The following is a 16,258-nucleotide window of genomic DNA, read 5'->3' on the forward strand; positions in this document are numbered from 1 at the left end:
ACTCGAACGAGTAGTATTCCTCGGGTCGCTCGACCTTGTCAATGGATGCATGGCAACAGTCAATGTACTTGCGGGTGATGCGCTGTACCTTTTCGCGAAGGAGATCCCAGGGGTCCGGAAGCACTGACAAGAGCTCGTCAGCTGGAAGTTGGACTTTGGCGGTCGACTCGCCTGGAGTCACCGGTGTCTCTTCGATTTGCTCTGTTGTTTGCTGCTGAACGGTTGGAGTGTTGGAGGCCATGTTGCGAATGTAAAACTTACTGTTGACTTGGTCTGGTGTTCTGAGCTTTCTTTCGCTGGTTCTCGTGCCTGTCAACAGATCACTTAAGTATCTTGATCATGCCGCTGACATTGTACTTGAACAAAGACGACTGCAAACAAAGTTTGACTGCGCGCTGAAAGACCCGAAACACATGAACAATGTCGAGCGACACCCAGGCTGTATGGCTCTTTGACGACAGCTCCGCATTGTTTGGCCGGTAGAGACAGAGCAGAATGCAAGAGAACTTCCGGGGCAGTAAGGACACCGCTTTGTCTCTCGGAGAGTTCGAAGGACGGCGCTCATTGTGCGTGGTGAGCATTGGATGAAGAAGCGACATCGCTGGAGATGACTCCCATCGGAACGATGAAAAGCGACAAGGTTTCTGAACGAATGGGGCAAGATGGGGTGTTGTTGATGGTGGAGTAGTGGTCGCTCCGGCGAGCGATGGATGGGCAGCCAGTCTTTCCCAAAACAGGCTAGCGTCGTCGCGTCGGCGCGTCCTCCAAGTCAACCACTTCGCGCGCCCTCGACTTGTCAATCCACACTTCTCCTGAACCATCATGGCCTCGAGCACAGCCCGCCGATCCACTGCAACTCCTCATGCTGGTCCTTCCAGCAGCGCGGCGGTCGCCGACCCAAGCGATTACCTGCCCGAGTACCAACCACCCTCCGCCGCCCTCACCGCGTCCGGCCACCAAGCTCTCCGCGCCATTGCAAACCAGTCGCAAAATCGCCTCGTCACACACCTTCGACTCGCTGCCGAGTACCTCGACTCTTCTGCCGGCCAGATCAATGAACGTCTTACCGAGCGGAAAGAGGCTGCGAATCTCAAGCGCAAACGCGAGTCCACGGAAGGGCAGTCGGATGACGCGCGAAAGCTGGCACAACATTTGTCTACCCTGGAGCCCAAGGTCGAGGGTATGACGGGGCGCATGGAGGAAGCTATCCGCCAGATTATAGACGGCAAAGAAATGGCCGGGCAGCTCGAAACGGCACTCCGGCAGGTCAAAGAGCACGCTACCAACAGTGCCAGCCAGGCCACGGCAACACAGCGCTCCGAGTGGGACCCTACGATGCCGGGCCAGACGCAAGAGGGCATGACGCCTCCGTGCGAGCGATTCCGCCAGCTCTACCACGGCCACAAGGACAGGTACGGAGCCAAGTCGCTCAGGGTCCGTTACTCGGAGCATCCCGACTACGTCAATTTCAAGAAGAGCGTGCACATGGCACAGCAATCCGGCGATAAGATTGCGCCGATGCCCAACAGCAACACTTGGTTTCGGGACGGGGCCAATGCGGACGATGCGGACGAGGACGACATTGTCATGGAGGGCGAGAGCATCAGGACCACCTGCCCAATCACCCTACAGCCATTCCGCGAGCCGCTTAGCAGCGACTTGTGTCCGCACCACTTTGAGAAATCTGCCATCCTGGAGCTGATTCGCAAGAGCGAATCAACCACTCACAGGAGAAACCAAAGAGGCGAGATGCAAGCCGTCAGAGCAGTGCAATGTCCGACGCCAGGATGCGACCAGGTACGTCCCCTTTCCCACGCTTTGGCATGCCACCAGGACTGACATTACTCCCAGATGCTCTCTAAAGATAAACTCAGCGAACGGCAGTCCTTCATCCGCACACTGCGGCGCCTGCAGCGGCTACAGGAAGCCCGGGACAACGGATACGACGACGAGGATGGAGACGACGGCGGCCGCAACCACTCGGTCATCTTGAGATCGGACGATGACGACGGCTACGCAGAGGTGGACGAAGACGAGGACGCCGCCGGTGGAAGCAGTAGTGGGCCCCGGGTTAAGGTGTCTTCCAGCGCCGCGGTGCCTGCGACGGCCAGGACAGACGACGACGCTGACAACATTGTCGACTTGGGGAGCGAGAGCGATGAGGAGGAAGAGGAGGAGGAATGAGGATTGCAGGGCTCGGGTCTGTGGGAATTGTCTGTTCCTTGTCAGGGGCGCAACGGGAGTTTCTCTGGGAGGAAAGGCAATGTATCCAATTCGACAAGATTTCTCCAGGCACCTCATGCATGACCGTGCAGCTCGACAGCGGCCTCACTACTGCTACTGCGTCAACTAGACTCTACCCCACCCATCTCACGCCACCACATCTTCCTCCCTCACCCACTCGGTCTCCTGGCTGGCATCCTCGACCTTGTACTCCCACGCCCGTTGTTCCTTGCGCAGTCGGGCGTCAACCACGACGACGACACCGTCCTTTTTCTCGCCGTCCTGTGCGATCGAGACGGTCGTGCCAACTTTGTGCGCTTGGGCTGGCTGTTTGTTGGCGATGATGGGGGTGGTGGTTAGTGGAATTCCCAAAGCTTTCGCGGTCGCGACGATGGACGGGGGCAAAGACAGACAGACTTACGAGACGCAGATTCGAGCGGCGCGGGAGGCGATGGCTGGAGTCGCCAGCAGCAGCAGCGGGTTGGTCCTGCATAACAACAAGATGGTCAGTCGGCAATGCTCGCGAGACGGGGCGGCAACAAGCAACGAGGTGGTGTTCCGTACGAACCTCTGGCATGTTTCTGTGTTCTCTGTGTATCTCGGGGTGCAGTATGCAGTGATTTTCTGGATTTCCGGTCTTTGCGCGGAAGAGATGCTGGAGTGAGCAGGGCAGAGGTGACATCGATGTGCGGTGAGTGAAGGTTGCAGATGTCAGGTCAATCGCGAAACTTCTTGGACAACGTCCAAGGCAACAGATATGACGCTCTTCCGTCCATTGTCACCTATCCGGCTGGGGCAGCTCGCTCACTCCGCTTGCTCCGCGAGTGACCCACATCTCGCAACAACCAGGGTCGCTGCACCTGCCCGATTGCGTTAGTAAAGATGGTTGACGTCAAGCACTGTTTTTGTTCCGTGCGTGCGCACTCTAGATGGGCTGTTGAGCGAATGCAGAGGAAAGCGAATGGGATTGATCTCTGCCAGAGCGAGCAGAGCAGCTAACTACATAGGTGCCTTTCTACTGCTACATCATGGGGTGATGCCATCCGATGGGAGTAGCAGGTCTAGTGACGAAATGAGTGACGTCTCTACTGACGAAATGGAGAGAGTAGATGGTATAACTCACTCTAACATACTGCATGTGACTGCGAGGTCTCATGAGAAATTGAGAAGGACTCGAAGGCGGTCGATGGGTAGATCTGTCTGTCTGTCTGTCTGTCTGTCTGTCGACCAAACCACAGAGAACATGCGCACTTTAGCACATTGGCCACTGGGAATCTCAAAGTCTCAAACAGGTGAGCTATACCGCCTCGCCTTACACATTACAATGATCTCGAGGAGCGAAACCACGCGTTTCTTTAAGGTTGATTTGATTTTATTTACTCTACAGAATACAGATAGGTACGTAGCTTCTCCCGATGTGAATGATTCGAGAGCTAAGGTCCGACTTTTGCGTGTCATCTTTACCCACAGTTGCTTCAAGAAGCATGAAGGAAATCCCAACAGACATTGACTGTGCCGCCAGACTATCTATCTATATTCTTTATGCACTGCACAACCCGTTGATCAAATAAAAGTCCTCTCGCGCCTCGTTCTTGTTGATTTGACGACAACTTTTGGACTACTCACACGGCGTCGGCGTCATCCAGTGATCAATCAATCCGTCCAACACATCTCGCGTCGAACCCGTTCTCCACCCCTCCCCAAGTTCTCACCCCCCAACGCAACCAACCTACGCGCCTCGCCTCGCCACCTTCCTCCTTCTAGCGCTTGCTCCAGTTGCCCTCACCCACAGCACCACCACAGCACCACCTAGGTACACAGCACCACCTAGGTACCCAGCACCTACCCAGCAATCACCAGCCAGCCAGCCACACACACAGGCTACTTAATACCCAACAACCCAGCTAACCTTGACGGCGCGCGTGCCCTTCGCGCGGCCGTTCTTGATGGCGAAGGCGAGCCGCCGCGCGATGCCGTCGATTTCGACTTCGGGGGTGGTGGTGTCGTTTGTAGGGTCTTGCTTTAGCGTCTCTTTTTCTTGGTCTTTGGTTTTGTCTTTTTGCCGGTCACGCACACGCGGAGGAGGGAGCAGCTGCGTCTGCGTCTGCGTGTGATTTGGTGCGTCTGCGTCCATGGCTGGATGCTCATGCTCACAATCGGCTTCGCCCTTCACCCTGCCCCTCGCCCTCGCCCTCGCCCTCTCCCCCACGTCTGCGTCTGTCCGACGCCGCGCGGGCATCGTGCGTGCGCGCGCAGTCCCATTCCCACTCCCATTCCCACCCGCGCTCTCTTCTTGCACTTGCCACGCCCCAGCAGACCTCTGCGCCGGCGCCGACGCCTGGCGTCGCGGAGATGTCTGCGCCGCAGCTCCCTCCACGGCCGACGCTGTCGGCGGGTCCGGCAGCCGAAAAACGCGCTCCTCGCCCACCGCCAGGCGCGACACGTCGAGCGCGCCGAGGAACGGCGTGTCGGGGAGGGCAGACAGCGAAAGGGAGAGACGACGCGGGAGGGGCTCCGGGCGTGGTCCATGTAGGCCGCCGCTGCCTCTACGCGGGCGTTGGCGTTGGCGATGGCTGCTCCGCGTCTTGTCGAACACGACGTCGTCCTCCGGGTACTCATCCTCCGAGTCGCCGGCCGGAATCGGCGGCAGCGCCTTGCCCAGATCCAGCGGGGGCCGCGGGCCCGCGACGCCGTCGAAGCCGCGGTCGAGGCGCGGCCAGCGGTAGGGGCGGCGTACGGGGCGGGTGTAGCGCATCTGGTCTGGAGGTGGTGGCGGGGCGAAGGGGTTCTTGAAGGGGAGGCTTTTGGGGTTGGCGGCGTTTGTGGTGAGGTCGACACCGGGGTGGAGCGAGGTGGAGGAGATGCATGAGGTTGTGTCGTCGTCCATTGGGGCGGGGACTTGGAGCCTGTTGATGTTGTGAGTTGCGAGGGTGGGGCGGTGGTAGTGGTGAGGTGAGAGAGGGGGAGGATTGGCGGTCGTGTTGGTTGTGGTGGAAGTGGTGGAGGACGGCTTCTTGTGTGCCATGTCGATGTACAGATGCATCCCCTGACCGCGCACGCAAACAGACCGTCGCGACTTGATGCTGTGCGAGACGTGGCGACGAGGCATCTGCACTTCTCCCTCCGCATCAGCCGGCTCGGGATTCTTGTTCTCCTTCTCCACAACAGCCGACGGCTTCGTCGTCTCCCTCTTCCTGCCGCCTTTGCTACTCCCACCCTTGCCGTCTCGTCGTGAGCGATCCTCTGCAGTCACCCGGCCTGTTGCGTGATGGCGATCTCCCGGATCCGAGACTGTCTTCTTCAAGTCTTTGGCCGGCGCCTCTTCCACCTCTGGAAAGCGCGCTTGTTTGCGTTTGCGGACGCGCGGCTGCGGCTTGGGAGGAGGCGACGGCTCTGGTGCTTCTTCCTTGCTCTTGCTCCTAGTCTCTCTCCTCTCATCCTTCTCCTCTTTCCGATCCTCTGTCGTCCTGTGGCTTTTGCGTCGACCAGTCTCTCCTATCAGAGGCTCTCGGGCTTTGGACATTTCGCAGCGCTCAAGCCCCATGACGGAGCGCACCGCACTGGACGGTTTGGTCAGACCAAGCGCGCTGCCCAGCGCAACAGAGCTGACTGTTCGGTGCGTGCAAGATGCAGAGTCTTCGACAGTCTCAGTCTGCGCGCTTTCAGCCTCGCTCTCCATCTCAGTGACGGTTTGAGAAGTCATGGTCTTGGTCGGACTTGTCGGAGTGAGGGGCGTCTTGGGAGGACTCGTAGTTTCACTGCCAGACGTGTACGACGTGGGTTCCGTGGACGCAGTGCGCTTGGACATTGGCGTGCTTGGGGGCGAACTGCGGTCTGTTGACGTTGTTGGCGATTCTGGCGTGGCAGTGCTTGAAGAGTAGACGCTGGAAGACGTGTAGATGCTCGGAGACGAGCAATCGCTTGAGGAGTAGACGCTCGATGAAGCAAGAGGTGGAGCTGGAGGATCGTCGACTCGCATTGCCTCGAGGAGCGCGTCACGACGGGTAAGAGGTGGACGAGGTGGATGCTTGGTGGTATCTTTGGTTTTCGTGACGCGACCCTTTCCGCCGCCGCGACTGGATTTGCTGGTGTTTGAAAGCTCGCTGTCAATCGCATCGATTCTCGGCTCTCTTTTCCTCCGCTCATCGTGCTTGCTTGCAAATTTTGACCCAACAGCTTGTGGATTCTTCTTGTTCGTCTGCGAGACTCTACCACTAGTTTCTCGGGTCCTCTTCATTCGCTCCATTTCGTATCTCTCATGCCGCCCGCCCCTGCCAGTCGAAGCCCTCGGCCTGTTCGGTCTGCCACCTCGTACTTGGCTTGATTTGCCGCTCTTGCTCGCACGAGAAGCGTTGTCCGACTTTCCACCTGATGCAGCACTCGATACCTCGACCAGAGTCGGCAAGGACGGTGCAACTTGACTCCGCCACGCCGTTCTTCTTGGAGTGCGTGGTGGAGGCGGAACAGGAGCAGGCGGAGGAAGCTGCGGGGCAAAGGTCGGAGACGTGGGAGATTTGAGGCAGGGCTTGAGGGGGCTTTTCGGGGCCGGTGAATGGGATTTCTGAGGTGACGGCGGAGGCGGAGTGCTGCTGCTGCTGCTTGTGCCTTTTCTCGCCGATTCCAAGGTGACGAGTGAGTTTCGAGCCAGGGCGCATAGCTCTGCCCAGCGGCGACGAGAGTGATTGGGCGAGTTGGTCCGCGACGGTTCTCCGGGTCCATGGCCATGTTTTGACTGCGGTATCGCGAGGTCGCAGTATGGTATCGAGGGAGGACCTCCACGCGGACTCGAGAGCGGAGACGTTGTGTTTTGTTGCCAGTTTGGTTTGTTATTTGGAGTCAAATCAAAATTGACGCGTCGTGGACTGCTCGACTTGGAAGACGGTGCTGAATGGTCGTTTACTGTGGCACCCGCGGTGCCGTGCGGATTGCGCTGCATGTTTGATTGCCGAATGCGCTGTTCCTCGTGTTGATCTTCCGACGACGTTCAATGTGGAGTTTCGGAATGCGCGCGACCATCAGAGCAGACAGTGCGCAGAGGGCTGGCTGCAATTATCTGTCGTGGTGGCACAGCCCACGTTGCAATGATGGTGAAAAGGTGGTGGCTGGGATGCTTTCCAGCCATCGCCTCTCTCCCAAGCCTCTAGTGCAATGGGAGACCAGCCGCACAGTCGACACCTGATGACCTCCATACCGACCTCTCGATGCATTGAAAGATGATCAGTTGGGTGTCGCGTTCCAGAAACACCCAATCCTGATGTTTTTGGGTGCGGCGTCGAGATTAATCACAGTCCCTGCAGATTGCCGGCAATGGCTTGCAGCAAAGATGCGCTAGGCTCTCATTGGCTGAAATGGTAACCGAAAGGTTGCTCCCGACAAACACTGCGTGAGACTGTGAGACTCCAACAGATTCGTAATGTGTCCCGCCGATTGAAAGAAGACAATGGAAGCCTGGTGTAGAACTCTCAGCGATGCAGCCACCTGGTCAAGATTGTCCACAGAGAATCCAGCCTCGTATTCGGCATGGCCCAGCCATCCACCGTCAGGTACAAGTCCAACGGTTTCCCAGCGCTGGGCTATTGGCATCATGGGCACAAATTTCCCAGGACACCCATACACGCACCTCTTTCACACCTACTTGGACGTCACCGCTACAAATTTGAGCAAGTCGCCCTCGACCACCTCTTGTTGTTTCGCGAGTAATTCGTCTGGGTCCCACTTTGCACTGAGCAGGCGCCCATTCAACCACATGACGCGTTCTGGGTCTCGCATCAGCCAGACGCAAAAAGCGCCGCAGAGGTCGGGCGAATCTGTCAGATCTGCTTGTTGCATCAGCGCACTGAAGACGTCATGACGGCCATCGGAGCATTGTGGCTTACAGCTGTAAAATTCGGGCGGACAAGAGTCCCTGGCCATTTGCGTATTAACAGCTCCTGGATGCACAGAGACTGCCAAAAGACGTCGCTTTGGTCCCTCATTTCCTGGCTCTTCTACTTCTCCGCGACCGAATTGCTCCGCCAAATGCTCCACGACTCTTATTTGTGCAAATTTGCTGATGCAGTATTTTGAATTTGCGATAATGCCGGTCGTAATCAACGATGCGAAACTGCCCACAGCGATGAAGGCGCCGGGAGCTAGTGCATCCGAAGTCTCTTGTCCACCTTCGCCGTGGATCAATGGCACAAAGTAATGAGCGGCACGGTACGTTCCCAGCGTGTTGATGTCGAATGCCGTCTCCCACTGGCCGTCGTCCGGGTCGCCATCTGTGATGCTAAGTTGAACCTGGCCGCTGAAGCCACTGTTGTAAATGCAAGCATCTAGTCTTGACAGAGAGTGCTCGGCGAGCTGAGCACGCACGTAGGCAGCAAGAGACTTGACCGAAGCAGCCGAGGAGACATCACAGTGATGAGTGAGAATTTTGGTCTTTCCTGGGGGAATGCTGCTTGCAACGCTGGCGAGGTCGTCGGTGTTGCGTGCAGCCAGAACAAGCAGCGTTGCTCCCGCTTTGGCGTAAGCAGCGGCAATGCCAGCACCGACCCCGCGCGAAGCACCAATGACGACGACAGAGAATGCGTGTGGAAGGGGGTTGTTGGCCGGGAGGAGTTGAGAAGACGGCTCGCTGTGGAGGGTGGGGGTGAAGTTACGAAGGCTAACAGGGGGGGCGGTCATGTTGGAAAAAACGAGGGATCAAGAGTGAGAATGAGACAGAGGAGTGAAAGAGAATAGACGAGCTTTGATTTCATTTTGTAAGGAAAGCCGGCGATGAGACAGAGTAAGCAGTCCTCATGTTGTGCCTCAAGATAGCACAGTGGCTTACCGGAATAGGAAGTTGTCTAGTGTTGCCTAGAGGTTCTGAGTCAGACGGCGGCCATCATCCTGCAGGGTGTTTCCAGTAGCGCCCGCTGCGAGGATGGAGATGCAGCAAGAGGATGATGGGACCGCGCATGTGGATTAAGACGGCATTGTCGGCATTGTCAACATGGAGGAGGTGAGAAGGAGAACGGGAGGATGACTAAGGATCGGCATCCATTGGGCCGAGCGGCAGGGCTGCGGGCGGTGAGGCGGCAGAATTTTGCCAGGTGTCGAGCACGCCATCGACACTTGGACTGATTGGGAAATGGACCACAGTCTTTGAGCCAAAGAAAAGATGCTTACAATTATGATATGGCCATGCGGTATCGGGACCTCGACTGCGGGCGACTCTACTTTTTTGCCCGTCGAGTCCTCTTCTCCGCTCCTTGCGACTCCTCCTCTCCCTCCGCCACTCTACACCAAGCCCAATCTTTGTTCGCAAGAGGGCAAAAAGAGGTCCTCTCGACCGCGCGCCACCTCTTCCAATTCCGGCGCCCACTATATACCCTCGAGAGTCTTGACTCTGCGCGCCGCGCTCCCGCCTCACCACCATGCACTTCCAGCAAGCCGAGTCGACCGGCCCCGCCGTCCAACCCTCTGAACAAAAGACTCTCCAGCAATTCGCCCACAAGTCCTCCAACCTTCCCTTTGGCCAACACGTCGCCCTCTCGTCCATTGGCGGCCCTACCTACCTCACCGCGCAAACCCTCATCCAGCAAGTCGCATACGCCCTCTCGGACAAGATCTTTACCTACTCGCCCGACACATATGACTTGGATGTCGCCTTGAAGGAGTGGCAGGACAAGGCAGAGGCCAATGCCTGGGGATACAAGACTGGCGTCTCGTCTCTCGAGACCAGGACCGGCGCCGGCAACCTCGCTCTGGGTTACGTCTTTTCCAAGGACTTTGACCTCGCAAAGAGGCACATTCCCCAGGCCATTGTCGCCTCGTCTTCGACTCTGCACCAGCTGAGGCCCGCTCTCGACCAGCTGTCCCTGCTCTACTCGGTGTCCAATCCCTTTGTCGCCCACGTTGCTGCTGTCGACTATGCGGCTAACTCTTCCACCGGCCTGGTTACCGACTACTCGACCGCCTTGAACCTCGCCGAGGAGCTGGGCCTGGGTCTTGTTGCCAGCGCCTCCGCCTACGAGATTCAGCACATGGCCTTGTTCTCGACTCTGCTTGCCAGCATCGTTCCTACAATCCACACTTATGACGGCATTACCGTCGGCCGCGAGACCACCCGCGTTGTTGACGTGCTCGACAAGTCTGGTCTCAAGACCAACTACGACGCCATCCTCAAGGCCGTCTCCAACGTCGAGGGCAAGCACTCGGACAACGAGGGCAGGCTTGTGCGCCTCCTCAAGGCCTTCAACGACGAGCTCGGTTTTGACTACAAGCTGTTCGAGTACCACGGCCACGAGGCCGCCGAGATCGTGTTCGTGGTCTTTGGCACCGTCGAGGCTTCTCTCGGCAGGCAAGTCGCAGAGACTTTGGCCGCCAAGGGCGCAAAGATTGGCCTTCTCAACGTGAGGGTCTACCGTCCCTTTGTTGAGGAGCTCTTCCTCGAGGCCATTCCCAAGTCGGCCAGCACCGTCGCTGTGCTGGGCCAGGTCCACGACACTGCTGCCGTTGCCGACGAGACTGCCCACTCGGCGCTGTACAGCGATGTTCTCGCTGCGCTGAGCTTCTCCGGCAACTCTGCCTCTGTCGTCGACGTCAAGTACGCCAGGGAGGAGGTCTGGACGCCTTCCAAGTTTGCTGAGCTGTTTGCCAAGTTCAACTCCGAGATTGACGCCAGTGCTGTCAGCCTCGAGGACCCGTCGGCGCAGCAGCTGACTTTCTGGAACATTGACGATGCTCCTGCGGTTGGCGCTCCTGTTGCTCTCGGTCAGCTTTTCTCCAAGGACTCTGCAACCAACGTCTCGATCCGCACTGGTCACGACAACCTTGTCCAGGGTGGTGTCGTGCGTACCGACTTGCGCAAGTCCAACAAGTCCATCGAGGCAGCTTACTCGGTCTCGGCCGCCGACTTTGCATTTGTTGGCGAAGACAAGCTCTTGAATGAGTTTGACATTGTCAACAGCGTCAAGGTCGGCGCTACCCTTCTCGTCAGCCTCCCCGGTGCCAAGGATGAGGATCTCGAGAAGCGTATTCCTGTTGGTGCTCGCAAGGCCATCTTCGCCAAGAAGATCAACTTGTTCGTGCTCGACTCGACTGCTGCACCCAGCGTGCAAGAAGACGCCACTTTGGAGTCCTACCTCGTCGAGCTTGCTGTCCTCAAGATCTTGGAGCCTACCAAGTTTGACGCTGCCGTCGAGAAGCTCGCCACCCTTAGCGGCGGCTCGCTGGACAACTTTGTCAAGGACGTCGAGACGGCTCTCCGCCCCGTGCAGGTTCCCGAGTCTTGGGCCACCATTGAGCCCGAGGTTGAGAGCATTTCGCTCCCTACCGACATCAATGTCAACAGCTTCTCGTCGTTTGAGAGAGTTGACCCTGAGCCCCCGACCCTGCTCAAGAACTGGGTCACTGCCGCCAAGGGTTTGGCCTTTAAGGAGGCATACGGCACCCAGAATGCCCTCCGCCCTGACTTGCCCGTCAAGACTGCCATTGTCCATGTCAAGGAGCGCCGCCGTCTCACGCCTCCCGACTATGACCGCAACATCTTCCACATTGAGTTCGACCTGGGCACCTCTGGTGTCAAATACGACATTGGCGAGGCCCTTGGTGTCCACGCAGAGAACGACCCCAAGATGATTGACGAATTCATTGCGTGGTACGGCCTCAACGCGGACGAGATTGTCGAGGTGCCCACTCGCGAGGACCCCAACGTCCTCGAGAACCGCACCGTCTTCCAGGCACTGCTTCAAAACGTCGACATCTTCGGTCGTCCTCCCAAGCGCTTCTACGAGGCGCTGGCCGAGTTCGCGTCGGACGAGAAGGAGAAGCAGTCGCTGCTGACCCTCGCGACTCCGGATGGCGCGGCCGAATTCAAGCGCCGCGCCGAGGTCGACACGGTCACGTACGCCGACATCCTGCTCGAGTTCAAGTCGGCGCACCCGTCGTTCCACGACATTGTGCGCATCGTCAGCCCAATGAAGCGCCGCGAGTACTCGATCGCGTCGTCGCAAAAGGTCACCCCCACCAGCGTCTCGCTGCTCATCGTCACGGTCAACTGGGTCGACGCCAACGGCCGCGACCGCTTCGGCCAGGCCACGCGCTACCTCAACTCCCTCCCCGTCGGCGCGCCCGTCACCGTCTCGGTCAAGCCCTCGGTCATGAAGCTGCCCCCCAAGACGACCGCCCCCATCATCATGGCCGGTCTCGGAACCGGTCTCGCGCCCTTCCGCGCCTTCGTGCAGGAGCGCGCGCGCCAAAAGCAAGCCGGCGAGGAAATCGGCTCCGTCCTCCTCTACATGGGCGCGCGCCACCAGCGCGAAGAGTACCTCTACGGCGAGGAGTGGGAGGCCTACCAGGACGCCGGCATCATCACGCTGCTCGGCCGCGCCTTTTCGCGCGACCAGCCCGAGAAGATCTACATCCAGGACCGCATGCGCCAGAGCATGGCCGAGATCCGCAAGGCGTACCTCGAGGAGGAGGGCTCGTTTTACCTCTGCGGCCCCACGTGGCCCGTCCCCGATGTTACGGCTGTCCTGCAGGAGGCGGTCGAGCTGGAGAGTGAGAGGAGGAATCCGGGCAAGAAGGTGGATAGTCGCCGCGTTATTGAGGAGATGAAGGAGGAGGGACGCTATGTTTTGGAGGTTTACTAGACGCGAAGAGTGCAAGAGGTGGTTGGGTGCGTGGTATGTACATACACGGATGGGCTGTTGTGTGTACATGTTGGTTCATTGCGTTTCTTCCTTTCGGTGGAGAAAAGCTTAGTCCTTTTACTTCTTCTTTCTAGACTGGGGGGTTGCGAATTGCGAATACCTCGAATGTGATTTTGTTAGGCTTGTTCTTGGCTTCGCTTGCTGCTCGTTTAAGATTGCTATGATAGGTAGCTATGTACTGTATCGGTTTACCCCTTTCAAGCGTGAGCGATGTCTGTGACATGACGATGGATGTGAGGGCGTTGTGATGCAATGTGTTTGGATAGGTGGTGTGGTTCCCTTTCACGCCCATACCCATATTCAGTGGTAATGAACAACAGGCACAGGCAGACAGTGCTGATCGATGGACAAGCAGCAGCAGCTAGTTAGTAGTAGCTACCTACATACGATGCTTTGCTTGGCTGCTGCTTCTTGCTCGCTCGCCCCCCCTCTTGTCAAGGCGATGTTGATTGCCCGTTGCCTATTCTCTGCTTGCCTTGTTATTTCTTCTCCTCTGCAACTTCGTCGCGACCTAAAGTCAGCGTGTACAGTACGAGCGCGATTATGCGCTTTTCTTGTTTGTGGCGGGATGGGATGGCCAGGTTGCTGTTTGTTGAGGCCACTGGGTTTCTGACCACCGCCCCCCTTTTCGGATTCTGATCCCCCGCTTCCTAAGGAGGCAAAAGTTCGCTGGCAGTGAGCGACTGGCTACATGAAAGTGACTGGCTGAGTGACTGGCTGAGCGACTGGAGAAGTGATTGACTAGATAGCAGGTGTCGCGCTAGATGCCGCACTGGATGCTGCGCAGGATCGCACGCTGGACAACGACACGCCTGATGGTGGACGACGCGCCCGGCGGTGGATGACACGCCAGGTGGTGACTGGCTTATGGCGGTGCCTCGGGGCAGAGGGACTAGTAAGGCCCAATTTGGCAATCTCGAGCGTCGGAAGGGGTGAGAAAGTTGTGGGAGACGGAGCTTCGGGGCCAAAAAGGGAAGGGGGGAGGGGGTAGCTAAAAAGGGGGAGTCGAAAACCTAGCCACCTTTGTTGATGCCTCGGCGCTACGTCTGCTCGTTGCGGTCTTTGCGTGTTTTTTGAGAGCAAGCAGGCTCGAGGCATGATTTTTGCTTGGACAGTGATAGCGATAGATGGAGTGAAGAAGATGACGAGGGGCGGGCGCTTTGCCAGCTCTTGTAGGAGATGGAGATGTGATGGTGGCGACGGCGGTGCTTGTTATCGGAGGAAGCGGGCGATTTTTTTGGTGTTGAGCATATGTCCCTTTCCTTGTTTTCAGGACAGTAACTAATGAAAGGTAGAGCAGCTTTTGGAGCGTACATGGGCAGGCGCTGACTGGTCGACAGCCAAAACGTCGTGAAATTCGGGGACGTGGAAAGGGACACCGTTTTAGCTTGCTTTCACGCCTGTTCGCTGATGATTGTGCTGCTCCGCCTGGTGCCGATGGACGAAAATGACATTGTAGTTCTAGTTTCCTTCAAACTCGAGTTCGTGGAGCCGCGTTTGCTTTGGGAGAGTGCAAGTAGATCTATTAAGCTCTGTGTTGTAGCTGTTAGACCTGTTCGCCACTGTAACGAGACCGCCGCCGAGACCGCCGCTTGCCAAGTTGCGCGTGAGAATGTAGGAGTCGCACGTGAGGCAGCTAGTAACAGACGTGGGGAAAACATAGATGGCGATGGAGTGATGGAATCAAAAGACTGCGGACAGAAGACGGAGGAGAAGCGGACGCGGGGTCGGCAGGGTCCCGCATGAACCGCAAGATGGCTCCGGCTCTCGGCCCGTCGGGACCGATTCCACCCGCGTCATCGAACTCCCGCACCGACGTAGCACGAACGGCCTTGGAGAAAAAACACCAACGTCCACCTTTGCCGCCATCCACGCCCGACCCCACGATTCCCCGCGCGCAGCTCCGCCGGAAGCCATGCGTCTCCCCTGATTGATCGGATACCGGACCCATTGACGCCTGCAAACCTTTGCTTCGCACGCATGCCCTGCTTCAACGCCGCCACGCCGAGCGCGTCCGCAACCACATTCGCGACGGGTTCGACAGCCGAGCGGACGAACACGAAAAGATGCCGCGCGAGAGGGTGCTGCGCCCCGCGGTGCGCGCCATGCGCCCGAAAACAATTTCGCCATTGAACAAGATATATCGTATGCCGGGAATAATGACGCGCACTCAGGCGCTGAACCACATGGCGGCTATGGTATTCTACCGTTTGTACCCACACTTGTACATTTTTGCAGACGAACGGTTTTCGACTCGTCGCCAGGTATATGAGGAGATGAAGAATCTGCTCGTGACACTTATGGAGAATGATCCCCCGCCGCCCGGCATCGACAATCCCAGAACACGCCGAGAACATGACCTCCGAAATCTTCTTCGAAGTGTGCGAAAGTCCTATACCGCAATCGACCTGGCCGCTGAGAAGCCTGTGGACAATTGGGAAGAAATAATGCCGGAGCATTACCGGCGTAGCACGGAAGCCCCCTCGATGATGCTCGAGGCTTTGTGCGAGGGGGCAAGAACAGCTGTAAATCAAAAAATGTTGTCGCGGGAATGGGTCTTGTCTGTTGCGTGGAAATTTGTCGGAAAGGCAGTTGCAGCCTTTGGGACGGAACGAGATAAGTTCTTGCCCCACATCGCATGGCGGATTACGGGTGCTTTGGACGGCAGCTGGTCTTTTGAGCGCGTTCTGAGTTCAACATGGCGGGAGAGGCTTCACGAAGACGATGCTTGTGAGGAGCACGAGGCATTCATGGATTCCGATATAGACTGTCATCGCGAAAACGAAGAGGACAATGGCCTCGTGTTTAGTACAGTCATGGACGACGCATTTCTACACGACGACACACTGGTACTTGACGAATTCAAGGCTTGTGGTTTCACCATAAACCGGATTCATCACACTGGCGAGGTATTCGAAATCTTTTACCCCGCCAAAGGAAAGCAAGTACTCAAGGCGGAACAAGAACAAATCAACCAGGATTCAGCTCCTCCTTTGAAGGAGGATCGCGCGGATACCATATTAAGCGCCTCAGCAGATAACTCAAGACCTATCCAGACACAGGAAGTCTCTCGGGGAAACCATCTGGCTGCCTCCAACGTGGCCCATGACGAATTGTCTGCTTCAAGTCGGAAATTGTTCTTTCAAGACGTTCATTCGCCCCGAGAGGCCAGGCCTGCTCAACCATCAAGAAAGTCTTGGCAACCAAGAAAGTCTTGGGCACAGCCTCCAACCGATCCATATTCTACCAAAAGCGAGGATGCCGCGCCAATCAATTCAACCTCTGCAGCCCCTTCTTCAGACCGAAATGGCAGAAACAAGGTCCGGACAGACAGTGACACCGCACAAACCGGTCAA

At 57.4% G+C, this 16,258-nt stretch overlaps 4 protein-coding genes across 4 annotated transcripts; 2 read left to right on the top strand and 2 right to left on the bottom strand.

The window, feature by feature from the left end:
- Window positions 1-870: 870 nt before the first annotated feature.
- Window positions 871-1,956, top strand: BKA78DRAFT_230589 (zinc-finger of the MIZ type in Nse subunit-domain-containing protein; the record flags this gene model as incomplete). The annotated part of the gene is made up of 2 exons (XM_066883767.1): window positions 871-1,797; window positions 1,852-1,956. Coding segments are annotated over 2 exons (1,032 nt in total), but the record flags the coding sequence as incomplete, so codon positions are not given.
- Window positions 1,957-2,370: 414 nt separating this feature from the next.
- Window positions 2,371-7,159, bottom strand: BKA78DRAFT_353293 (uncharacterized protein; the record flags this gene model as incomplete). Its single annotated transcript, XM_066891532.1, has 3 exons — window positions 2,371-2,550; window positions 2,645-2,710; window positions 4,133-7,159. 3 exons carry the CDS (start codon window positions 7,157-7,159, stop codon window positions 2,371-2,373), a joined length of 3,273 nt encoding a protein of 1,090 aa, XP_066742983.1.
- Window positions 7,160-7,854: 695 nt separating this feature from the next.
- On the bottom strand, window positions 7,855-8,889 carry BKA78DRAFT_251999 (uncharacterized protein; the record flags this gene model as incomplete). Its single annotated transcript, XM_066884695.1, has 2 exons — window positions 7,855-8,039; window positions 8,100-8,889. The coding sequence occupies 2 exons, from the start codon at window positions 8,887-8,889 to the stop codon at window positions 7,855-7,857; spliced, it is 975 nt and encodes a 324-aa protein (XP_066742984.1).
- Window positions 8,890-9,623: 734 nt separating this feature from the next.
- BKA78DRAFT_296077 (uncharacterized protein) lies at window positions 9,624-12,842 on the top strand (the record flags this gene model as incomplete). The annotated part of the gene is made up of 1 exon (XM_066886562.1): window positions 9,624-12,842. The coding sequence occupies one exon, from the start codon at window positions 9,624-9,626 to the stop codon at window positions 12,840-12,842; it is 3,219 nt and encodes a 1,072-aa protein (XP_066742985.1).
- Between the last annotated feature and the right edge of the window lie 3,416 nt (window positions 12,843-16,258).

The sequence above is a fragment of the Phyllosticta capitalensis genome (genome assembly GCF_038381095.1).
Source record: "Phyllosticta capitalensis strain CBS 128856 chromosome Unknown BKA78scaffold_6, whole genome shotgun sequence".
Taxonomy (NCBI): Eukaryota; Fungi; Ascomycota; class Dothideomycetes; order Botryosphaeriales; family Phyllostictaceae; genus Phyllosticta; species Phyllosticta capitalensis.